This window comes from Symphalangus syndactylus, chromosome 20 (genome assembly GCF_028878055.3).
Source record: "Symphalangus syndactylus isolate Jambi chromosome 20, NHGRI_mSymSyn1-v2.1_pri, whole genome shotgun sequence".
NCBI lineage: Eukaryota > Metazoa > Chordata > Mammalia > Primates > Hylobatidae > Symphalangus > Symphalangus syndactylus.
The window spans coordinates 40000184-40026431 of NC_072442.2; the positions used below are offsets into that span (position 1 = coordinate 40000184).

At 45.8% G+C, this 26248-nt stretch overlaps 1 protein-coding gene and 1 non-coding gene across 24 annotated transcripts in view; one reads left to right on the forward strand and one right to left on the reverse strand.

Annotated features, from left to right (window-relative positions):
- The first annotated feature begins 2632 nt into the window (after nt 1-2632).
- Nucleotides 2633-26248, forward strand: part of CDK12 (cyclin dependent kinase 12) — a 110318-nt gene continuing 86702 nt past the window's right edge. For 15 of the 23 annotated variants that reach the window (XM_063628859.1, XM_063628861.1, XM_063628864.1 and 12 more), the window contains exons 1-2: nt 2665-4351; nt 13214-14095. In XM_063628859.1, the coding sequence (XP_063484929.1) occupies nt 3306-4351; nt 13214-14095 (1928 nt within the window). In that variant the 5' untranslated portion in view covers nt 2665-3305. Of the gene's footprint in view, nt 4352-13213; nt 14096-26248 lie in introns of all 23 variants that reach the window. The other 8 variants (XM_063628874.1, XM_063628875.1, XM_063628873.1 and 5 more) reach the window with 5 other exon arrangements.
- Nucleotides 24807-24909, reverse strand: LOC129470809 (U6 spliceosomal RNA). The gene has a single exon (XR_008653337.1). It is a non-coding gene; the product is annotated as a U6 spliceosomal RNA (small nuclear RNA).

The window sequence follows — 26248 nt, forward strand, 5'->3', positions numbered from 1 at the left end:
AATTTTTTTATTATTTATTTATTTATTTATTTTGAGATGGAGTCTTGCTCTGTTGCCAGGCTGGAGTGCAGTGGCGCGATCTCGGCTCGCTGCAACCTCTGCCTCCCGGGTTCAACCTCTGCCTCAGCCTCACCAGTAGCTGGGACTGCAGGCGTGCGCCACCAAGCCCAGCTAATTTTTGTGTTTTTAGTAGAGACGGGGTTTCACCATGTTGGCCGGGATCGTCTCCATCTCTTGAACTTGTGATCTGCCCGCCTTGGCCTCCCAAAGTGCTGGGATTACAGGAGTGAGCCACTGTGCCTGGCCTGATCTTTTTATTTTAGAACCAATATTTATGGACTCAATCATTTAGGGATGGCGGGCGTGGTGGCTCACGCCTGTAATCCTAACGCTTTGGGAGCCAAAGTGGATGGATTGCTTGAGCCCAGGCGTCTGAGGTCAGACTGAGCAACATAGCGAGCCCTCCATCTCTACCAAAAAATAAAAATAAAAATTAGCTGGGCTGGTGGCCTGCGCCTGTAGTCTCAGATACTCAGGAGACTGAGGTGGGAGGATCACCTGAGCCCATGAGGTGAAGGCTACAGTGAGTTATAATTGTGCCACTGCACTCCAGCCTGGGAGACAGAGCAAGACCCTTCACACACACACACACACACACACACACACACACACACACACACGCTCACAAAATTAGGCAAAAAAAAAAAAAAAAAAAATGTTTTGGACAGCCCTGTGAGCAAAAGGAACGATTACAGAGAGTGATTTTTGAGAATTGAGACTACCTTAATTCAGAATGTTTTCTAGTCCTGAATTTACCAGCTGAACGTCTCCGTTTTGGACAAGCCCCTTCACTTCTCCACGCCTTAGTTTTCTCACTTATACAACCTATTTCAGAGGACTGTTGTGAAGATAGAATGACTTAAGGTACGCGAAAGTTTTTAATAAATGAGGGGCCAGTGTAAGATAGTGTTATTTTCTTGTTAATTAATACTATGCTTTTCTTGTTCATGTTATAATCTTTTGTATGAGGATGAAAGGCTAAATTATCCAATAACAGCCATGGGAGGATCTCAAGATGGGATGAGCTTTTAAATTCTGAGATTTGAAGCAAAGATTGGTGAGGAGACAGCGCCATAGGATGGAAGAGCTTGTGTTTTAGTCTCAGAAAGACATGAATTTGAATGTTGACTGTAGCACTTGGACCAAATGATTCAACTTCCCTGAGGCTGGGATTCCTTTAGTATAAAACAGGGATGAAAATCTCATGTTTTGCAGGATAATTTTGAAAATTAGAGATAATGTATGTAAAATGCTTGGCACGTAGCACACACCCTATATGTGGGAAGCACTGGTAAAACACTCAGGGACTTGGGTTGAAATGTCCCGACATTTGTCTTTTGCTCTGTAAAAAATAATCTCGCCGGGCGCGGTGGCTCACGCTTGTAATCCCAGCACTTTGGGAGGCCGAGGCGGGCGGATCACGAGGTCAGGAGCTCGAGACCACGGTGAAACCCCGTCTCTACTAAAAAATACAAAAAGTTAACCGGGCGTGGTGGCGGGCGCCTGTAGTCCCAGCTACTCAGAGAGGCTGAGGCAGGAGAATGGCGTGAACCCGGGAGGCGGAGCTTGCAGTGAGCCGAGATTGCGCCACTGCACTCCAGCCTGGGCGACAGAGCGAGACTCCGTCTCAAAAAAAAAAAAAAAAAAAAAAAAATAATAATAATAATAATAATAATAATCTCAACCGGGAGCGGTGGCTCAAGCCTGTAATCCCAGCACTTTGGGAGGACCAGGTGGGCAGATTGCTTCATTGTAGGAGTTCAAGACGAAGGATCGCGGATCGCTTGAGTCTAGGAGTTCGAGACTAGCCTGGGCAAAATGGCGCGCGAAACCCCATCACTACGAAAAATAGAAACAAATTAGCATGGCGTGGTGGCGCGACTCTATAGTTCCAAGTACTGGGCAGGCTGAGGTGGGAGGATTGCTTGAGCCCAGGAGGTGGAGGCTGCAGTGAGCCGAGATCGTGCCACTGCACTCCAGTCTGGGCAACAGAGAGACCTTGTCTCAAACAAACAAAAAAACCGCCCGGCGCGGCGGTTCGCGCCTGTAATCCTAGTACTTTGGGAGGCCGAGGCGGGAGGATCACTTGAGGTCAGGAGGTCGAGACCAGCCTGGCCAACATGGTGAAACCCTGTCTCTACTAAAAACACAAAAGTTAGCCGGGCGTAGTGGCGGGCTCCTGTAATCCCAGCTACTCGGGAGGCTGAGGCAGGAGAATCGCTTGAACCCGGGAGGTGGAGGTTGCAGTGAACCGAGATCGCGCCACTAACACTCTAGGCTGGGCGACAGAGCGAGACTCCGTCTCAAAAGAAAACAAAAAACAAAAAAAAGTCATCCTGGTAGTTAAAAGATTTGTTAAAAAGGATGTTAAAATTAGTTTGTCACGGAGCCTGGGAGTGTTTGTTTAATCAGTTACCGATAAAGTTTTGGTTAAAAAAAAAAAAAACTCGGTTTGTTCCGTTGCAATAAAGCTTTGCTCAAACGGGGAGCTCCGGGAGTTCATCGCGAGACTCAGGTGAAACGCGTTTCTAGTTTGGGACCTGATCTCGCGTTGTTTGATAAGCAGGGGAATGAGGTGAAAGCGAAGCACGAAACATCGCGAGAGGCTACTGGACTCTCGCGACGATTTCTGGGATTGCCCCTCCCCCCTTCTCCAAGGGCCGTTTCGGTTTAATCCAGTGTGTGACTGAGTCTGTGTGAGGGAGAGAGAGTGTGTGTGTGGTGTGGAGGTGAAACGGAGGCAAGAAAAGGGGCTCCGTCAGGAGCGAGGGACAAAGGGGGAGTGAGGCACCTAGGCCGCGGCACCCCGGCGACAGGAAGCCGCCGTGAGCCGGGCTACCGGGTAGGGGAAGGGCCCGCGTAGTCCTCGCAGGGCCCCAGAGCTGGAGTCGGCCCCATAGCCCCGGGCCGTCGGCTTCTCACTTCCTCGACCTCCCGGGCGCCCGGGCCTGAGGACTGGCTCGGCGGGGGGAGAAAAGGAAACAGACTTGAGCAGCTCCCTGTTGTCTCGCAACTTCACTGCCGAGGAACTCTCATTTCTTCCCTCGCTCCTTCACCCCCCACCTCATGTAGAAGGGTGCTGAGGCGTCGGGAGGGAGGAGGAGCCTGGGCTACCGTCCCTGCCCTCGCCACCCCCTTCCCGGGGCGCTTTGGTGGGCGTGGAGTTGGGGTTGGGGGGGTGGGTGGGGGTTGCTTTTTGGAGTGCTGGGGAACTTTTTTCCCTTCTTCAGGTCAGGGGAAAGGGAATGCCCAATTCAGAGAGACATGGGGGCAAGAAGGACGGGAGTGGAGGAGCTTCTGGAACTTTGCAGCCGTCATCGGGAGGCGGCAGCTCTAACAGCAGAGAGCGTCACCGCTTGGTATCGAAGCACAAGCGGCATAAGTCCAAACACTCCAAAGACATGGGGTTGGTGACCCCCGAAGCAGCATCCCTGGGGACAGTTATCAAACCTTTGGTGGAGTATGATGATATTAGCTCTGATTCCGACACCTTCTCCGATGACATGGCCTTCAAACTAGACCGAAGGGAGAACGACGAACGTCGTGGATCAGATCGGAGCGACCGCCTGCACAAACATCGTCACCACCAGCACAGGCGTTCCCGGGACTTACTAAAAGCTAAACAGACCGAAAAAGAAAAAAGCCAAGAAGTCTCCAGCAAGTCGGGATCGATGAAGGACCGGATATCGGGAAGTTCAAAGCGTTCGAATGAAGAGACTGATGACTATGGGAAGGCGCAGGTAGCCAAAAGCAGCAGCAAGGAATCCAGGTCATCCAAGCTCCACAAGGAGAAGACCAGGAAAGAACGGGAGCTGAAGTCTGGGCACAAAGACCGGAGTAAAAGTCATCGAAAAAGGGAAACACCCAAAAGTTACAAAACAGTGGACAGCCCAAAACGGAGATCCAGGAGCCCCCACAGGAAGTGGTCTGACAGCTCCAAACAAGATGATAGCCCCTCGGGAGCTTCTTATGGCCAAGATTATGACCTTAGTCCCCCACGATCTCATACCTCGAGCAATTATGACTCCTACAAAAAAAGTCCTGGAAGTACCTCCAGAAGGCAGTCGATCAGTCCCCCTTACAAGGAGCCTTCGGCCTACCAGTCCAGCACCCGGTCACCGAGCCCCTACAGTAGGCGACAGAGATCTGTCAGTCCCTATAGCAGGAGACGGTCGTCCAGCTACGAAAGGAGTGGCTCTTACAGCGGGCGATCGCCCAGTCCCTATGGTCGAAGGCGGTCCAGCAGCCCTTTCCTGAGCAAGCGGTCTCTGAGTCGGAGTCCACTCCCCAGGTGAGCTGTTTGTCTAACAGTCCTTATTTAGGGTGGGTTGCGAGGAATTGGCATTCAGCGTGTTAACATTGTGTGGAAGCCCGCAGTGTTCATCATTGACTAGAACACTTTCCTGTTGGCTAGTCATTCCAGTGTGTGAATCTGTCTCCCCTTAACCCAGAATTCGAGAAGTGAAGAGTACGTAGGCCTCAAACCACTAAAGGTAGGTACTTCCAGTGGGGTCTTCAGTTGTAAGCTTCTGAGTGAGAAACGTCAAAGGCTTCTGCTTAGCGAGTGGTTGGAGTTGATACTAGTTCCCAGAGCATGTCTAGCTATTTCTGTTGCTTAGTTTTAAATTTTTAAAAATCACATTGGTATTTGTGCTTTAGACTCTATGGGACCTGGATGAAGACTTAAGAAATTTGTATTGAAGTTACTTGCCTAGTTTATCCTATTTGTGTTGTCCACTGAGTCCCCAAACCTGTACATTTATTCATTTCCTACTTGGCACTGTTTTAATAATTTACAAAAGAGTCCTGTCTTTTAAGTGATGTTTAGTGGAAATTCAGCTGATTAGTCTGTTATCCTTTTAGTGGTATAACCTAGCAGAAATTGGTTCCAAGGACAATTTGGTTTTCTTTACAGCATCATCACTGACCTACCTTGTGACCGCTGACAATTTTCAAAATCTTTCTCTAAAACACATGGTAGTAATGCCTTCTTTATATTTTTGCAAGAAAGGCATGCTAGTTTGAAATTTTGTTGTTAGAGTGAATTATTTGGAAAACTGTGTTCTTGTTCCTAGGTAATGAGATGTACCTCCTTTGTGGCCTCACCTCTGTTCACAAAAACAGACTGTGGGCTTTAGTTAGACCTTTGTGGAATCCTAATGTTGCTTTGTGACCTTTAGCAAATGAGTTAATTTATCCTTGCCTGAGTTGCTTCAGGTGTAAAATGGGAATAATAAATACCTACTTTTAAGGGTTGTGATGATTAAATTAGTCAATTTGAAGTGCATAGCACAGTGCCTTGTACATAATATCACTCAGTAAATTATGAGTGAGGATGTTGAACACTAGTAGAGAAATTGTGCTAATTTGAAAAAAATTCATGCATGACTTTTTTTTTCTTTGAAAGACAGGATCTTGCCCTGTTGCCTAGGCTGGAGTGTAGTGGCATCATCTTGGCTCGCTGCAGCCTTGACCTCCCAGGCTCAAGCAATCCGCCCACCTCAGCCTCCTGAGTAGCTGGGATTACAGGTTCATGCCACCACGCCTGGCTAATTTTTTTTTTTCTTTTTTTCCTTTTTTGTAGAGACTGGGTTTTGCCCTGTTGCCCAGGATGGTCGTGAACTCCTGAGCTCAAGAAATCCTCCTGCCTCCCAAAGTGCTGGGATTACAGGCATGAGCCACCACGCCTGGCTCATGCATGGCTTTTGTATTTCAGTGTAATTTTTGCTGACTTAAAGTTACAATTCATAAATGGTGTGAGTACATCAAGCTGCAGAGTGTTCCTAGCTGTCAAGGGTTGGAGTTCTTAATGTTTCCTTCTCCATTTCATTATAAAAAATTTTCCAGCATAGAAACGTTGAAAGAATTGTAGTGAACACCCATATATGTAACACCTAGATTCTACAATAAATATTTGCTGTATCCAGCCTGGGTAACATAGTGAGTCCCCGTTCTCTACAGAAAAAAAAAAAATTAGCTGGTCGTGGTGGTGCACATCTGTAGTCCCCACTGCCTGGGAGGCTGAGGTGGGAGGATTGCTTGAGCCTAGGAAGTCAAGGCTGCAGTGAGCTGTGATCACATCACTGCACTCCAGCCTGAGCAACAGAGTGAGACCCTGTCTCAAAAAAAAAAAAAAATTGGGCTGGGAGGAGTGGCTCACACCTGTAATGTCAGCACTTTGGGAGGCCGAGGCGGGTGGATCACGAGGTAGGGAGCTTGAGACCAGCCTGGCCAATATGGTGAAACGCTGTCTCTACTGAAAATATAAAATTAGTCGGGTGTGGTGGCGTGCGCCTGTAGTCCCAGCTACTCAGAAGGCTGAGGCAGGAGAATCAGTTGAACCGGGGAGGCAGCGGTTGCAGTGAGCTGAGATCGTGCCATTGCGCTCCAGCCTAGGTGACAGAGACAGAATAAGACTCCATCTTAAAAAAAAAAAGCTGTATGTTTTGTAATCTATCTACCTGTCCATAAATCTATCTTTTGTTTTCATTTATCTCAAAGTAAGTTGCAGACATCAGTATACTTCATTCTAAACACTTTAACATGTTTACCATTAGCTGGATTACCCTTTTTTTTTGGAGGGGTGAGGAGTAAAATTTATATACAGTAAAATGCCTAAGTCTTAAATGTAGCATTTGTAAAGCTGCTTAGTTTTTTTGTTTGTTTTTTGGCTTTTTTTGAGACAGAGTCTTGTTCTGTCGCCCGGGCTGGAGTGCAGTGGCGCGATCTCGGTTCACTGCAACCTCTGCCTCTCGGGTTCAAGCTATTCCCCTGCCTCAGCCTCCTGAGAGTAGCTGGGATTACAGGCGCCCACCATCACATCTGGCTAATTTTTGTATTTTTTTAGTAGAGACAGAGCTTTACCATGTTGGCCAGGTTGGTCTCCAACTCCTGACCTCAGGTGATCCGTCAGCCTTGGCCTCCTAAAGTGCTGGGATTACAGGCGTGAGCCAATGCTCTCAGCTCACGCTGCTTAGTTTTAAGGAAGTCTAAAAAGTATTCTTAGAATATTTGTTTCTTGATAGAGTAGTTCATTAAGGCTGTAAAAATTGTTAACTGTTTAGGGTATGGGAATAGAGAAGAGTGTGCTAAGACTAAAACACTAAAAGGAGTTTCAGTAAGAAGTGCTTCTTTCTGGTAATTCCTTTTGGATTCTTAGATAAAACAGCATATCTCATGTTCTCTTAAGAGAGTAGAGGAGGCTGGGCATGGTGGCTCATGCCTATAATCCCAAGCACTTTGGGAGGCCAAGGCGGGCAGATCACCTGAGGTAAGGAGTTTGAGACCAGCCTGGCCAACGTGGTGAAACCCTGTTCTTACTAAAATACAAAAATTAGCCAGGCATGGTGGCATGTGCCTATAATCCCAGCTACTCAGGAGGCTGAGGCAGGAGAATCGCTGGAACCCGGGAGGCAGAGGTTGAAGTGAGCCAAAGTCATGCCACTGCACTCCAGCCTGGGCGACAGAACGAGACTGTGTCTCAAAAAAAAAAAAAAAAAAAAAGGCCAGGCGCAGTGGCTCACGCCTGTAATCTCAGCACTTTAGGAGGCTGAGGCGGGCGGATCACCTGAGGTCGGGAGTTCGAGACCAGCCTGACCAACTTGGAGAAACCCTTTCTCTACTAAAAATACAAAATTAGCTGGGCGTGGTGGCACATGCCTGTAATCCCAGCTACTTGGGAGGCTGAGGCAGGAGAATTGCTTGAACCCAGGAGGAGGAAGTTGAGATGAGCCGTGATTGCAATAATTGCGCTCCATCCCGGGCAACAAGAGTGAAACTCCATCTAAAAAAAAAAAAAAAAAAAAAGCAGAGGAATCTTTACTCACATAATTTAGTCAGTAATGGTAAAAATAAGTTTAGAAAAAATTAGAGACACAATATGGTAGCACAGCATGCAAATATAAACATTGTATAATATTCCCAGAGACACATGCACGCTTTTAGTTGGCTTATAGAGAGGATTATATGTTTGTATGTGTGCATTACATGTTTTTCTTCATTGATTGAAATTCTAAACAGTACAAAAATTTTGTAGCGTCAGAGGAACATACAGATCCCTTCTATGATATTCTCTGTGTTCTTTTCCTTGGGAGACAGTCAAAATGAAATAAGCAACATTTTATTTTATTTTATTTTATTTTATTTTATTTTATTTTATTTTATTTTATTTTATTTTTTTAATTTGAGATAGAGTCTCTGTCGCCAGGCAGGAGTGCAGTGGTGCGATCTCGGCTCACTGCAACCTCCGCTTCCCGGGTTCAAGCGATTCTCCTGCCTCAGCCTCCCAAGTAGCTGGCACTACAGGCATGTGCCACCATGCCCAGCTAATTTTTGTATTTTTAGTAGAGACGGGGTTTCACCATGTTGGCCAGGATGGTCTTGATCTCAAGACCTTTTGATCTGCCTGCCTCAGCCTCCCAAAGCGCTGGGATTACAGGCATGAGCCACTGCGCCCAGCCAAACAACATCATTTTAAAAGACTGAAAATGCTTTTGCACAAATGCAGTGACTTTGCATCCGCCAGATTAGCACTGATTAATAGTTGAGTGGAACCTAACTTAATTCGGTGAGTGGGGGGGAAATACATTTGTTTTTGAAGACATTTCTTGAAGACACATTGCTTATTGCTGGCTATGTTTACCTATTTGTTGTCTACTCCTCTGCTTTTCTCTAGAAGAGTGAACCTGGAACTTAAATGTAGCATTTGTATCACTAAAAATGCCACAAGTAGGCCGGGCGCGGTGGCTCACGCCTGTTATCCCGGCATTTTGGGAGGCTGAGGTGGGCAGATCACGAGGTCAGGAGATTGAGACCATCCTGGCTAACATGGTGAAACCCTGTCTCTACTAAAAATGCAAAAAAATTAGCCGGTCGTGGTGGCAGGTACCTGTAGCCCCAGCTACTCGGGAGGCTGAGGCAGGAGAATGGCGTGAACCCAGGAGGCGGAGCTTGCAGTGAGCCTAGATTGCACCACTGCACTCCAGCCTGGACGACAGAGCAAGACTCCATCTCACAAAAAAAAAAAGAAAAGAAAAGAAAAGAAAAATACCACAAGTATATGGCCATCCAAATCTATTAACAGTAGGCTTCTGTGAGAAATTGAAGGGTTTCTAGCAGACTTCCTTAGGAAGATTTGGTCATGCTGACTAAAACAGTAGTACTCGGTAGCTAGCTAGCATTAGTGTTTTGGGTTTTACACGTTTTCCCTGGGATAGAGATGTTACTTAGCTGTATTTCAAGCAGAGAAAACCTCTTGTTTCAGCCAAATATGTACGGAAGGAATATTAGTTTTCTTAAGGGTAAGTGGATATTTGGTCAATATCAGTACCTTTCAGTATTTTATATTCTCATGTTCATGTTTGTGTTGTTGTTTTTTAGTTCTATTGATGCCAACCATATTTTTAGTTTTAGTTTTTTTTTTTGAGACGGAATGTCTCTCTGTCGCCCAAGCTGGAGTGCAGTGGCGTGATCTTGGCTTACTGCAACCTCTGCCTCCTGGGTTCAAGCAATTCTCCTGCCTCAGCCTCCCGGGCAGCTGGTATTACAAGCGCACACCACCATGCCCGGCTAATTTTTTTGTATTTTTAGTAGAGCTGGGGTTTCACCGTATTGATCAGGCTGGTCTCAAACTCTATTTTTTTTTTTTTTTTTTTTTTGAGACGGAGTCTCGCTCTGTCACTCAGGCTGGAGTGCAGTGGCGCAATCTCGGCTCACTGCAAGCCCCGCCTCCCAGGTTCAGGCCATTCTCCTGCCTCAGCCTCTCCGAGTAGCTGGGACTACAGGTGCCCGCCACCACGCCCGGCTAATTTTTTGTATTTTTAGTAGAGACGGGGTTTCACCGTGGTCTCGATCTCCTGACCTCGTGATCCGCCCGCCTCGGCCTCCCAAAGTGCTGGGATTACAAGCGTGAGCCACCGCGCCTGGCCTTTTTTTTTTTTTTTTTTTTGAGATGAACTTTCACTCTGTCACCCAGGCTAGAGTGCAGTGGTGTGATCTTGGCTCACTGCAACCTCTGCCTTCCAGGTTCAAGCGACTCTCCTGCCTCACCCTCCGAAGTAGCTGGGACTACAGGCGCATGCCACCACACCCGGCTAATTTTTCTCATTTTAGTAGAGATGGGGTTTTACCATATTGGTCAGGCTGGTCTTGAACTCCTGACCTCAGGGGATCCACCCGCCTCGGCCTCCCAAAGTGCTGGGATCACAGGCGTGAGCCACCGCACCCAGCTGTGGCTGGTCTCAAACTCTTTTTTTTTTTTTTTGAGACGGAGTCTCGCTCTGTCGCCCAGGCTGGAGTGCAGTGGCGCAGTCTCGGCTCACTGCAAGCTCCGCCTCCCAGGTTCACGCCATTCTCCTGCCTCAGCCTCTCCGAGTAGTTGGGACTACAGGCGCCCGCCACCACGCCCGGCTAATTTTTTGTATTTTTAGTAGAGACGGGGTTTCACCGTGGTCTTGATCTCCTGACCTCGTGATCCGCCCGCCTCGGCCTCCCAAAATGCTGGGATTACAGGCGTGAGCCACCGTGCCCAGCTTCCAATAATAATTTTATATTTTAACTAACTTTTGGAAGCAAACTTGCAAAAAGCAGTATAGGTAAAAGAAAATCATCGCTGCCATTATGCAAGTTGTTTCCCTTACACATATGTGTTGTTTTGAAATATTTTGGTTCTTGTCAGTCTTACTATATGTCAGTCTTACCATATCTCCCTGATCAAAGATAAAGGAATATATGATCTAGAATGGAAGCAATTTGTTTTAGACTACTGGGAAAATTTGGTTTTGTCCAATTATGCTTTTAATGTTTTTATTTTATTTATTTATTTTTTTGAGACGGAGTTTCACTCTTGTTGCCCAGGCTGGAGTGCAATGCCACAATCTCAGCTTACCACAACCTCTGCCTTCCAGGTTTAAGCGGTTCTCCTGCCTCAGCCTCCCGAGTAGCTGGGATTATAGGCATGCACCACCATGCCCGGCTAATTTTGTATTTTTAGTAGAGACAGGGTTTCTCCATATTGGTCAGGCTGGTCTCGAACTCCCGAACTCAGGTGATCTGCCTGCCTCGGCCTCCCAAAGTGTTGGGATTACAGGCGTGAGCCACAGTGCCCGGCGCTTTTAATATTTATTTATTTATTTAGAGACAGATTTTCTCCCTGTCGCCAGCCTGGAGTGCACTGGCGTGATCTCTGCTCACTGCAACCTTGGCTTACTGCAACCTCCACCTCCTGGGTTCAAGCGATTCTCCTCCCTCAGCCTCCCAAGTAGCTGGGAGTACAAGCATATACCACCACACCCAGCTAATTTTTGTATTTTTAGTAGTTACAGGGTTTTACCATGTTGGCCAGGATGGTCTTGATCGCCTGACCTCGTGATCTGCTGCCTCGGCCTCCCAAAGTGCTGGGATTATAGGCGTGAGCCACGGCACCCGGCTTTTATTGGTTTTTTGTTTGTCACACATTGAGCCCTTAGCAGGTTAGGCTTTAGTAAAAAGTCATGAGAATTAATGACATTTTGGTTTCAACTTAAAATGATCTGCCCCATAGATTCCCAGATTTTATTTCCAAAGCCTTCCTTAAGAAAATTAATCAAACATGCAATAATACCTTTAGGAGTTTCTAAAAAGTCTATTGGAAATCATTTTATAATAAAGATATTAGGAACCCTCATGTTTTTGAAAAGTTCTAAGAAGTTATTTTGGTAAAACATTTTCTCCACTTTATTTGTTTTGTAAATCGTAAGTCTTATGTGTTGGGAATTTGTTTAGTACTTTATTTTAAACTTTACAACTTTATTATAAACTGAGGATGCAAGGAACAACATTTTTCTTGGCTCTGCCAATTAACTCTCTAGCTAACAAATTTAGGTTTTGGTGAAGCATGCCTATTGCTTTTAACTTCCTGATAGATATAACCTACCTTTACTATGGAGTATGACTTCTTTTTTTTTTTTTTTTTTGAGACGGAATTTTGCTGTTGTTGCCCAGGCTGGGGTGCAATGGCGCAATCTCAGCTCACCACAACCTCCGCCTCCTGGGTTCAAGCGATTCTCCTGCCTCAGCCTCCCAAGTAGCTGGGATTACAGGCGCCCACCGCCACGCCTGGCTAATTTTGTATTTTCAGTAGAGACGGGGTTTCTCCATGTTGGTCAGGGTAGTCTGGAACTCCCAACGTCAGGCGATCCACCCATCTTGGCCTCCCATAGTGCTGGGATTACAGGCGTGAGCCACCGCACCCGGCCGATCATGACTTCTTTATCCTGTTTTTACTTTATCAAAGATTAAATTCAAAATTCTGAAAGTAATCATTGTGAGTATGGCTGTTTCTTTTCCAATGTGGGAAAAAAAATAGTGACCCATCTTTTTTCAGATGAATAAGTAGTAGATAATTTTATTGTTATATGATTCAGATATGTTTTCATGTAGGATTTAGTTTAATAAATTTTTTTTTTTTTTTTTTTTTTTTTGAGATGTAGTGTCACTCTGTCGCCCAGGCTGGAGTGCAGTGGCTCACTGTAAGCTCCACCTCCCAGGTTCATACCATTCTCCTGCCTCAGCCTCCTGAGTAGCTGGGACTACAGGTGCCTGCCACCACACCCACCTAATTTTTTGTATTTTTTAGTAGAGATGGGGTTTCACCATGTTAGCCAGGATGGTCTCGATCTCCTGACCTCGTGATCCTCCCGCCTTGGCCTCCCAAAGCCAGTTTAATCTATTTTTTAAATGAACTTTACTTTTTTAGAGTAGTTTAAGATTTACAGAAAAATTGTGAAGATAGTGCAAAGAAGTCTCATATATCCCTGCATCCAGTTTCCCCTATTGTTAACATCTTACATTAATGTGGTACAGTTGTTACAGTTAATGAACCAATATTGATACATAATTATAAACTGGAGTCCATACTTTATTTAGATTTACTTAGTCTACCTAATGTCCATTTTCTGTTCTAGGATGTTACTCATTATACCATCTTATATTTAGTCCTGTCTCCTTGGGGTGCCTCTTGATTGGGCTGGTTTCTCAGACTTTCCTTGTTTTTGATGGCACATAATCTATTTTAAGATTGATAAGTTACAGTTCTTCATAGTCTGTTTTGTTGATCTGTTTTCCTCCATATACTACTGTAGTCTATTCATTTAAAACTGCCTTTTTATTTTTCCAGTAGGAAATCCATGAAGTCCAGAAGTAGAAGTCCTGCATATTCAAGACATTCATCTTCTCATAGTAAAAAGAAGAGATCCAGTTCACGCAGTCGTCATTCCAGTATCTCACCTGTCAGGCTTCCACTTAATTCCAGTCTGGGAGCTGAACTCAGTAGGAAAAAGAAGGAAAGAGCAGCTGCTGCTGCTGCAGCAAAGATGGATGGAAAGGAATCCAAGGGTTCACCTGTATTTTTGCCTAGAAAAGAGAACAGTTCAGTAGAGGCTAAGGATTCGGGTTTGGAGTCTAAAAAGTTACCCAGAAGTGTAAAATTGGAAAAATCTGCCCCAGATACCGAACTGGTGAATGTAATACATCTAAACACAGAGGTAAAAAATTCTTCAGATACAGGGAAAGTAAAGTTGGATGAGAACTCCGAGAAGCATCTTGTTAAAGATTTGAAAGCACAGGGAACAAGAGACTCTAAACCCATAGCACTGAAAGAGGAGATTGTTACTCCAAAGGAGACAGAAACATCAGAAAAGGAGACCCCTCCACCTCTTCCCACAATTACTTCTCCCCCACCCCCTCTGCCAACTACTACCCCTCCACCTCAGACACCCCCTTTGCCACCTTTGCCTCCAATACCAGCTCTTCCACAGCAACCACCTCTGCCTCCTCAGCCAGCATTTAGTCAGGTTCCTGCTTCCAGTACTTCAACTTTGCCCCCTTCTACTCACTCAAAGACATCTGCTGTGTCCTCTCAGGCAAATTCTCAGCCCCCTGTACAGGTTTCTGTGAAGGCTCAAGTATCTGTAACAGCTGCTATTCCACACCTGAAAACTTCAACGTTGCCTCCTCTGCCCCTCCCACCCTTATTACCTGGAGATGATGACATGGATAGGTAAGTGAACTGGAAAAAACCCCCTTGATCTAAACATAAAGCATTTTCTGTTTTAATCTTTGTCAACACTACCCTCATGGTTTTATGAACAGGAAATGTCTTTGATATTTTCAGTGGGAAGTCTATATTTATGACATTATTACTCGGGAAGAGAGAATTAGAATTTGAGGCCTGGTTAACCCATTTTATCATTAAGTTTATTTTATTTATTTTATTTTATTTTTATTTTGAGACATGGTCTTGCTCTGTCGCCCAGGCTGTAGTGCAGTGGCGTCATCTTGGCTTACTGCGACATCTGCCTCCCGGGTTCAAGCAATTCTCCCACCTCAGCCTCCCCAGGAGCTGGGACTACAGGCATGCACCACCATGCCTGGCTAATTTTTGTATTTTTAGTAGAGATGGGGTTTCACCACGTTGGCCGTGCTGGTCTCGAACTCCTGACCTCAAGTGATTTTCCCGCCTTGGCCTGCCAAAGTGCTGGGATTACAGGCATGAGCCACTATCTCTAGCCTAAGTTTATTGATAATGCTAATTTTGATTAAAATTTTAAAAAATCAAGAGTTTTTCCCTTAAATTTTTGTTGAAAATATTAATACCTATAGAAAAATTAAAAGAATAATAGGCTGGATGCAGTGGCTCATGCCTGTAATCCCAGAACTTTGGGAGGCTGAGGCAGGTGGATCACCTGAGGTCAGGAGTTCAAGACCAGGCTGGCCAACATGGTGAACCCCCATCTCTACTAAAAATACAAAAATTAGCTGGGTGTGGTGGTGGGCCCCTGTAATCCCAGCTACTTGAGAGGCTGAGGCAGGAGAATTGCTTGAACCCAGGATACGGAGGTTGCAGCTAGCCAAGATTGCATATTGCCATATTTGCTTTAACCGTGGATATCATGACACTTCTAAATACTTCAATGTCTCTGTCCTAATAATAACGTTGTTCTATATAATTACAATACCTTCATCACCCTGAAAAATTTAACATTGACTTAATAACATCAATAGTTATATAAATAACATGCTATCGGCCAGGCGCGGTGGCTCACGCCTGTAATCCCAGCACTTTGGGAGGCCAAGGCGGGTGGATCACGAGGTCAGGAGATGGAGACCATCCTGGCTAACACGGTGAAATCCCCTCTACTAAAGATACAAAAAAATTAGCTGGGTATGGTGGCAGGCGCCTGTAGTCCCAGCTACTCGGGAGGCTGAGGCAGGAGAATGGCGTGAACCTGGGAGGCGGAGGTTGCAGTAAGTCGAGATCCTGCCACTGCACTCCAGTCTGGGTGATAGAGCGAGACTCCATCTCAAAAAAAAAAAAAGCTATCAATAATCATAATATTTAACCAAATGGTCCCAGTAGCCCCCAAAATGTCTTTATTGTTGGTTTTTGTTTTCAGTTGGAATTCAAAATAACTCACAAAATGTCTTTTATAGCTGGGTTTTGTTTTTTCTCTCCTGATCCAGGGTCCAAACTAGGATTATTTTGAAAAGGGCTGCTTTTTAAAAAAAAAAAAAAAAAATTATTCTATACAAAGTAAAAGAATAATATGTAAAGTATTTGCTAATTAGAATATAATTCACAATGGGATGATGAGAAGAGCTTTAATTTTAATGAGTCCTCTGAATATTGAGAACTGAAATGATTATGAAGCATGAATCTAAGGCATTAACAAAAATATTTCTTTAAGGCTGGGCTTGGTGGCTCACACCTGTAATTTCAGCACTCTGGGAAGCCGAGGTAGATAAGATCACTTGAACCCAGGAGTTCAAGACCAGCCTGGCCAACATGGTGGAACCCCATCTCTACTAAAAAAATACAAAAATTAGCCAGGCGTGGCCAGGTGCGGTGGTTCACGCCTTTAATCCCAGCACTTTGGGAGGCCAAGGCGGGTGAATCACGAGGTCAGTAGTTGAAGACCAGCCTGATATGGTGAAAGCCCTGTCCCTACTAAAAATACAAAAATTAGCTGGGCGTGGTGGCTGGTGCCTGTAGTCCCAGCTACTCGGGAGGCTGAGGCAGAAGAATTGCTTGAACCCAGGAGGTTCAAGTGAAGCTTGCAGTGAGCTGAGATCGTGCCACTGCACTCTAGCCTGGGCACCAGAGCCAGACTCCGTCTCAAAAAAAAAAAAAAGAAAAATTAGCCAGGCGTGGTGGCAGGCGCCTGTAATCCCAGCTACTGAGAAGGCTGAGGTAGGAGGATCGCTTGAACTCAGGAGGCGGAGGCTGCAGTGAGCCGAGGTCATGCCACTGCACTCCAGCCTGGGTGACAGAGTGAAACTCTGTCTCAAAACTATATATATGTATTTCTTTAATATCTTGACAGGACTAACTAGGCAAGTACCACCAAACACACTTGCTTTAGCAGTGACATGTGATGGCAGTCTTTGTGTTACAGTTTGCTTGTTCTACTGTGATCCTGTGCTCTTTGGGATGTGAATTGCATTTATTGAAACAAACTTTTCATTGTAAGCATAAAATTAAGTGCTACTGATCTTGCATCCTAGCCTAATTCCCAAGCCTTCATTCCTTTCAAGGTGATAATTGTAATTTTATTTCATTTTATTTTGAGACAGGATCTGGCTCTGTCCCCCAGGCTGGAGTGCAGTGGTGCGATCTGGGCTTATTGTAGCTTCTGCCTCCCAGACTCAAGTGATCCTCCCACCTCAGCTTCCTGACTAGTTGGGATTACAGGTGCACGCCACTACACCCGGCTAATTTATTTTTTGTAGAAATGGGGTTACATCATGTTGCCTAGGTTGATCTGGAGTTCCTGGACTCAAGTGATCCGCTTGCCTTGGCCTTCCAAAGTGTTGGGATTACAGGCATGAACCACCACTCCTGGCCAATATTTGTCATTTGAATGATGGATACATTGCAGCCCTCTGGGTGAGAAAGTATGTTTTTTTCGTACCCTCTGTTCTTTAAAGAAGATGCAAGTACAGTAAATGGAAAGGGGGAGAAAAACTATTTTAAGGAATGGCTCCATCCTATTTATAGAAAGAAATATGATGTTTCCTTTTTTTTTTTTTTTTTGGTGTGACCAGACTGCCAAAATCTGATTTTTTATTTTTATTTTTTTTGAGACGGAGTCTCTTTCTGTTGCCCAGGTTGGAGTGCAATGGCGCGATCTCAGCTCACTGCAACCTCTGCCTCCTGGGTTCAAGTGATTCTCCTGCCTCAGCTCCTCTGAGCAGCTGAGATTACAGGCATGTGCCACCATGCCTGGCTAATTTTTGTATTTTTAGTAGAGACAGGGTTTCACCATGTTGGCCAGGCTGGTCTCGAACTCCTGACCTTAAATGATTCTCCCACCTGGGCCTTCCAAAGTGCTGGGATTGCAGGCATGAGCCACTGCACCCAACCCAAAATGTGATTTTAAAGAAAAATTCCATATACTCTTTCTAACATTAATAGGTATTTATGGACTGAGCTTTGTGGATGTAATCCCAGTACTTTGGGAGGCCACAGTGGGAGGACTGTTTAAGGCCAGGCGTTCAAAACCAGCCTGGACAACAACATAGTGAGACCCCATCTCTATAAAACATTTAAAAATTAGTTGGATGTGATGGCAGGTACCTTTAGCCCTAGCTACTTGGGAGGCTGAGGCAGGAGGATCACTCGAGCCCAGGAGTTCAAGACTGCGGTGAACTATGATTGGGCCACTGTACGCCAGCTTGTGTGAAAGAGACCCTGTCTCTAAAAATAAAATTTTAATTAAAAAAAGGTAATAGCAAATTCTGCCATGTGACGAAAATTACAGAAGAGGAGAACCTGAAATTTTTTTTTTTTTTTTTTTTTGAGACGGTGTCTCACACTGTTGCCCGGGCTGGAGTGCAGTGGCGATCTTGGCTCACTGCAAACTCCACCTCCCAGGTTCAAGCGATTCTTCTACCTTAGCCTCCCGAGTGGCTGGGATTACAGGTGCGCGCCACCACGCCCAGCTAATTTTTTGTATTTTTAGTAGAGACGGGGTTTCACCATGTTGGCGAAGTTGGTCTCGAACTTCTGACCTCGTGATTCGCCCGCCTAGGCCTCCCAAAGTGCTGAGATTACAGGTGTGAGCCACCTTCCCGGGAACAGAACCTCAAATTTATGTGGAAAAAAATTAACTTGAGGTCCAAAATATAGATAGATAAAAGCCATAGATAAAAAGATAAAAGCCATATTTTTATAGTTTTTGTTGGAAAAGGAAATAGTTGAGCATTGTCCAAAGGGACTCTAGCCCTTTAGCCATAGGAACCTCATTTCAATACTTGTTTACATAGTGGCTAGAATATTAATGTGGGTAAGAATCTTGATTTTTTTTTTTTTTTTTTTTTTTAACTTCAGGAAAATGTTTAGGAAACAAAAAGAATCTTGATGATTTTTTTTTTTTTTTTTTTTTTTTTTGAGACAGATTCTCTCTCCATAGCCAGGCTGGAGTGCAGTGGCAAGATCTCGGCTCACTGCAACTTCCCAGGGTTCAAGCAATTCTCCTGCCTCAGCCTCCAGAGTAGTTGGGACCACAGGCACGTGCCACCACACCCAGCTAATTTTTGTATTTTTAGTAGAGGCGGGGTTTCACCATATTTCTCCTGGATGGTCTCGATCTCTTGATCTCGTGATCCGTCCACCTCAGCCTCCCAAAGTACTGAGATTACTGGCATGAACCTCCGCGCCCCAACTATTTATTATTTTATTTATTTATTTTTTGAGATGGAATTTTTGCCCTTGTTGTCCAGGCTGGAGTGCAGTGACGTGATCTTGGCTGCATCCGCCTCCTGGGTTCAAGCAGTTCTCCTGCCTCAGCCTCCCAACTAGCTGGGATTGCAGGCAGCTGCCACCATGCTCAACTAATTTTGTATTTTTAGTGGAGACTGGGTTTCACCCTGTTGGCCAGGCTGGTCAGGAACTCGTGACCTCAGGTGATCTACCTGCGTTGGCACCACAAAGTGCAGAGATTACAGGCATGAACCACCATGCTTGCCATTTTTTTTTTTGTATTTTGAGACAGAGTTCTGCTCTGTCGCCCAGGCTGGAGTGCACTGGGGCAATCTCAGCTCACTGCAACCTCTGCCTCCCAAGTTCAAGCGATTCTCCTGCCTTAGCCTCCTGAGTAGCTGGGATTACAGGTGCCCACCACCACGCCTGGCTAATTTGTGTATTTTTATTAGAGATGGGGTATCACCATGTTGATTACAAACTCCTGACCTTAAATGATCCACCTGCCTCGGGCTTCCAATGTGCTGGAATTACAGGCGTGAACCACCAGGCCTGGCCCTAATCTAATTATTATTATTTTTTGAGACAGTCTCACTCTGTTGCCCAGGCTGGAGTGCAGTGGCGCCATCTTGGCTCACCACAACCTCCACCACCAGGGTTCAAGCGATTCTCCTGCCTCAGCCTCCTGAGTAGCTGGGACTACAGGTGTGTGCCACCATGTCCGGCTAATTTTTGTAGTGTTTTTGTTTTTGTTTTTGTTTTAGATGGAGTCTGGAGTCTCACTCTGTTGCCCAGGCTGGAGTGTAGTGGCATGATCTTGGCTCACCGTAACCTCCACCTCCTGGGTTCAAGCGATTTTCCTGCCTTAGCCTCCCAAGTAGCTGGGACTACAGGCGCATGCCACCATGCCCAGCTAATTTTTTTGTATTTTTAGTAGAGACGGGGTTTCACTATGTTGGTCAGGCTGGTCTCGAACTCCTGACCTCAGGTGATCCACCCGCCTCGGCCTCCCAAAGTGCTGGGATTACAGACGTGAGTCACTGTGCCCAGCTAATTTTTGTATTTTTATTTTTATTTATTTATTTTTTTTGAGACAAGAGTCTCGCTCTGTCACCCAGGCTGGAGTGCAGTGGCTTGATCTTGGCTCACTGCAAGCTCCACCTCCTGGGTTCACGCCATTCTCCTGCCTCAGCCTCCCGAGTAGCTGGGACTACAGGCGCCTGCCACCACGCCCAGCTAATTTTGTTATTTTTTAGTAGAGATGGGGTTTCGCCGTGTTAGCCAAGATGATCTCGATCTTCTGACCTCGTGATCTGCCCACCTTGGCCTCCCAAAGTGCTGGGATTACAGGCATGAGCCACTGCACCCTGCCTATTTTTGCATTTTTAGTAGAGACGGGGTTTCACTACATTGACCAGGCTGGTCTTGAACTCCTGACTTCGGGGTCTGCCTGCCTCAGTCTCCCAAAGTGCTGGGATTGCAGGCGTGAGCCACTGCACCAGGCCCATCTAATTATTTTTAAACATGATTTTTTTTTACCCATCTCCTCCTCCACCTCTTTTTTTTTTTTTTTTAAGAGACGGAGTCTTGGTATGTTGCCCAGGTTTGTCCCAAACTCCTCAACTCATGTGATCCTTCCAACTTGGCATCCCTAAATGCTGGCATTACATGTGTGAGCTGCTGAGTTTGGCCATGATTTTTTTTTTTGAGATGGATTCCTGCTGCCACCCAAGCTGGAGTGCAGTGGCTCAATCTCAGCTCACTGCAACTTCTGCCTCTGGGGTTCACATGACTCTCCTGCCTCAGCCTCCCCAGTAGCTGGGACTACAGGCGCATGCCACCACACCTGGATAATTTTTTTGTATTTTTAGTAGAGACAGGGTTTCATCATGTCAGCCAGGCTAGTCCTGAACTCCTGAACACCTGCCTTGGCCTCCCATAGTGCTGGGATTGGAAGCATGAGCCAACGCGCCCAGCCCTGGCCATTGTTATTATCAGTATTCTACATATAAATAAATTATTAAGGGTAGAAAAATGGAAATAGGCCAGGTGCTGTGGCTCGCTCCTATAATCCCAGCCCTTTGGGAGGCCAAGGCAAGAGGATTGTTTGAGCCCATGTGTTTTAGGCTACATAGCCAGACCCTGTTTCTACCATTAAACAAGAAAAGGCATGATAGCATGCACCTGTGGTCTGAGCTACTTGGGAGACTGAAGTGGGACGATTACTGGAGCCTGGAAGGTCGGAGCTACAGTGAGCCATGATCGCACCACTGCACTCTAGCCTGGATAACAGTGAGATGTTGTATCAAAAAAAAGGAGATGAGGATGTCTTCCATCATCAGTTTTATTTTTTTATTTTAAATTCATGATGTGTTTCTGTTTCTATTTTGTATGTGTGTGTGTGCTGCTATATCCATGTACCAGCTGCTCCTATCTTTGACATGAAAAGTAATTTTTACATAGGAAAGCTTTTTAGAAGGAAATCTGAAGGCCGGGCGCGGTGGCTCACGCCTGTAATCCCAGCACTTTGGAAGGCTGAGGCGGGCAGATCACGAGGTCAGGAGATCGAGACCATCCTGGCTAACACGATGAAACCCCGTCTCTACTAAAAATACAAAAAATTAGCCGGGCATGGTGGCGGGCGCCTGTAGTCCCAGCAACTCGGGAGGCTGAGGCAGGAGAATGGCATGAGCCCTGGAGGCGGAGCTTGCAGTGAGCCGAGATCGTGCCACTGCACTCCAGCCTGGGCGATGAGCGAGACTCCGTCTCAAAAAACAAAAATTTAAAAGTTTTGTAAGGAGCTCACTTATGTTCTCTGTTTTCTCACTTGAGACTGCAGCAGCATCAATGTTTGAGAATGTGACTTACACATCATTTTATTACCTACAGTACCTTCTGGGTGGAATACAGAATGCAATTAGTAATGTTGGTTATTTTAATTGATGAGTAAATAAAACTTATAATAGAGCCAGCATCAGGGCTTGTGTGAAATGACAGTGGACTTGTAAAAGAAATCAGTGTGCACATAAAGAACATAAAGCTTACATTAGAGGATTTGTCTGTTTTTTTTTTGTTTTGTTTTGTTTTTTGTTTTTTTTTCCCCCGAGACAGAGTCTTGCTCTGTCGCCCAGGCTAGAATGCAGTGGCATGATCTCAGCTCACTGTAATCCCCGCTTCTCGGGTTCAAGCAATTCTCCTGCCTCAGCCTCCCAAGTAGCTGAGACTATAGGTGGTCACCACCATGCCTGGCTAATTTTTGTATTTTTAGTAGAGACAGGGTCTCCCCATATTGGCCAGGTTGGTCTGAAATTCCTGACCTCAGGTGCTCCACCCACCTTGGCCTCCCAAAGTCCTGGGATTACAGGCATGAGTCACCACACCGGCTTTTTTTTTTTTTTTTTTTTGAGACGGAGTCTCGCTCTGTCGCCCAGGCTGGAGTGCAGTGGCGCGATCTTGGCTCGCTGCAAGCTCCGCCTCCCAGGGGTTCACGCCATTCTCCTGCCTCAGCCTCCCGCGTAGTTGGGACTACAGGCGCCCGCCACCTTGCCCGGCTAATTTTTTGTATTTTTAGCGGAGACAGGGTTTCACCGTGTTAGCCAAGATGGTCTCGATCTCCTGACCTCATGATCCGCCCGCCTCGGCCTCCCAAAGTGCTGGGATTACAGGCGTGAGCCACCACGCCCGGCCTAATTTTTATATTTTTAGTAGAGATGGGGTTTTACCATCTTTTCCAGGCTGGTTGCAATCTCCTGACTTCATGTGATCCACTCATCTGGGCCTCCCAAAGTACTGGGATTATAGGCTCGAGCCACCATTTCCAACCTAGAGGATTTAGTGTCATTTTGGGAAAAGAATGAAACTTTACTTTTTTTTTTGAGACAGAATCTTACTTTGTCGTCCAGGCTGGAGTGCAGTGGCGTGATCTTGGCTCACTGTAACCTCCATCTCCATCTCTGAATCCCAAGCGATTCTCCTGCCTCACTCTCCCAAGTAGCTAGGATTACAGGCATGTACCACCATGCCCAGCTAGTTTTTTCTTTTTTGGAGACAGAGTTTTGCTAGTTGCCCAGGCTGGAGTGCAATGGTGCAATCTCAGCTTACTGCAACCTCTGCCTCCTGGGTTCTAGCGATCCACCTTCCTCAGTCTCCCAAGTAGTTGGGATTCCAACTAATTTTTTGTATGTGTAGTAGAGATAGGGTTTCACCATGTTGGCCAGGCTGATCTCGAACCTCTGACCTCAAGTGATCCACCTGCCTTGGCCTCCCAAAGTGCTGGGATTACAGGTGTGAGCCATCATGCCCAGCCGAAACTTTTCTTTCAAACATGTATTTTGAGTAGGAGTGTACTAGCTCAGGTATCAAATGCAAGAGTGAATTTAGCTAATGGTATTTCAAAAGCCTTTCTCATTTGTGGTCTATAATTCTTGATTTCAAGAAGCAAGGCAGCCCACGTCCAACATAGTACAATCTACATGACCATAGCTATTAATGGATATATTTCTGCCTTAAGTAGATCATCTGTATACTTTTCTTAGAAATTTCAGTTAACCAGCTGGGAGTGGTGGATCATGCCTGTAATCCCAGCACTTTGGGAGGCTGAGACTGGCGGATCACCTGAGGTCGGGAGTTCAAGACCAGCCTGGCCAACATGGAGAAACCTCGTCTCTACTAAGAGTACAAAATTAGCAGGGTTTGGTGGCGCATGCCTGTAATCCCAGCTACTTGGGAGGCTGAGGCAGGAGAATCCCTTGAACTCGGGGGGCAGAGGTTGTGGTGAGCCGAGATCATGCCATTGCACTCCAGCCTGGGCAACAAGAGTGAAACTCTGTCTCAAAAAAAGAAGAAAAAAAAAGAAATTTCAGTTAACCATATAGAATTTTTAAAGTCTTCTTTCTCTTTTTTTTTTTTTTGTGACAGAATCTCACTGTCACCTAGGCTGGGGTACACTGACGTGATCTTGCCTCACTGTAATCTCCACCTCCCGGCCTCAGCCTCCTGAGTAGCTGGTACTACAAGCACAAGCCATGCCCGGCTGGTTTTTTTTTAACATTTTTGGTAGAGAGCAAGTTTTGCCATGTTGCACAGGCTGGTCTCGAACTCCTGAGCTCAAGCAGTTTGCCCACCTTGATCTTCCAAAGTGCTGGAATTACATGTGTGAGCCACTGCGCCCAGCACTTCTGCGCTCGCTCTCTCTCTCTCTCTCTCTCTGTCTTTCTCTCTCTTTTTCTCTTCTTTTCTTTTTTCTTTTTTTGACAAAGTCTTGTCCTGTTGCCCAGGCTGGACTGCAATGGCACTATCTCGGCTCACTGCAACCTCCGCCTCCCGGGTTCAAGTGATTCTCCTGCCTCACCCTCCCAAGTAGCTGGGATTACAGGCAACCGCCACCACACCCGGCTAATTTTTTGTATCTTTAGTAGAGATGGGGTTTCACCAGGTTGGCCAGGCTGGTCTCAAACTCCTAACCTTATGATCTGCCTGCCTCGGCCTCCCAAAGTGCTGGGATTACAGGTGTGAGCCACCACGCCTGGCTTGCCTTTTTTTTTTTTTTTTTTTTTTAACAGAGTTTTGCTTTTTTTTGCCCAGGCTGGAGTGCAATGGTGTGATCTCCACTCACTGCAACCTCCACCGCCTGGATTCAACCAGTTCTCCTGCCTCAGCCTCCTGAGTAGCTGGATTACAAGCGTGTGCCACCACGCCCTGCTAATTTTGTGTTTTTAATAGAGATGGGGTTTCACCATTTTGGCCAAGGTGGTCTTGAACTCCTGACCTCAGGTGATCCACCCGCCTCGGCCTCTCAAAGTGCTAGGATTATAGGCTTGAGCCACCGCACCTGGCCTTGCTCTGTTTTTCTAATAGCCTTGTTCATTTGGAGCGTACTGAACTTCAGGGGGGTCTACATTATTTTTAAAGGCTGTATCTCTATAAGCTCAGTAAACTCCAAATGAACCAGGATTTTCCTAGTAGAATGGGATGCTTGGTTTCCATTTTTTATGTACTTAACTAAACTTTTTTTTTTAGGGAACACTTCACGAATTTGTGTCATCTTTGTGCAGGGGCCATGATAATCTTTTCTGTATTGTTCCGGATTTAGTGTATGTGCTGCCGAAGTGAACAATCAACTACATTTTTTTTTTTTTTTTTGAGGCAAAGTGTCTCTCTGTCACCCAGGCTGGAGTGCAGTGGTATGAGCTCAGCTCACTGCAACCTACGCCTCCCAGGTTCAAACAATTCTTGTGCCTTAGCCTGCCAAGTAACTGGGATTACAGGCATGTGCCACAGGTTCAAACAATTCTTGTGCCTTAGCCTGCCAAGTAACTGGGATTACAGGCATGTGCCACCATGCTTGGCTGATCTTTGTATTTTTAGTAGAGAGGGGTTATGCCGTATTGGCCAGGCTGGTATCTAACTCCTGGCCTCAAATGATCCGCCTGCCTCAGCCTTTCAAAGTGCTGGGATTACAGGTGAGAGCCACTGTGCCTGCCTCAACTAAATTTTTTTTTTTTTTTTTTGAAATGGAGTCTCACTTTGTCCCCTAGGCTGGAGTGCAGTGGCACGATCTCGGCTCACTGCAACCTCCGCCTCCTGGATTTAAGTGATTCTGCTGCCTCAGTCTCCTGAATAGCTGGGATTACAGGCTTGGGCCACCACGCCTGGCTAATTTTTGTATTTTTAGTAGAGACGGGGTTTCACCATGTTGGTCACGCTGGTCTTGAACTCCTGCCTTCAAGTGATCCACCCGCCTTGGCCTCCCAAAGTGCTGGCATTACAGGCATGAGCCACCTCGCCCTGGCTCAACTAAATTTTTGATAAAAGTTTGTAAATAGTGGTGAAATCACTGTTTCTTTTCTTTTCTTTTCTTTTTAAGAGACCAGTTTTCCCTTTGTCGCCCATGCTGGAGTTCAGTGGCCTGTGCACGGCTCACTGTAGCCTCTACCTGCTAGGCTGCAGCTATCTTTCCACCTCAGCCTCTCAAGTAGCTTGGTCTACAGGCACGTGCCATCATGCCTGGCTAATTTTTGTACTTTTTTGTAGAGATGGAGTTTGACTGTGTTGTCCGGGCTAGTAGAACTCCTAGACACAAGCAATACACCTGCCTTGGCCTCCTAAAGTGCTAGGATTACAGGCATGGGCTACCATGCCTGGTCTGAAATCATGTTTTAAACAACCAACTTCAAGGGGAAGGAGATAAGTGATCATATTTACAGTAGTTTATGCTGTTAAAATGGGCAAATTATCTCATTGAAAAAATTAGTGTTTTTTAAACAGTTATGATTTATTGATTGATTTATTTATTTTTTGAGGCAGATTCTTACTCTCATGATCCGCCTGCTTTGGCCTCCCAAAGTGCTGAGAGTACAGGCGTGAGCCACCACCCCTGGCCTAAATATTTATAAATTTTATATTTTTTCTTTTTTTTTTTTTGAGACAGGATCTTGCTCTGTTGGCTAGGTT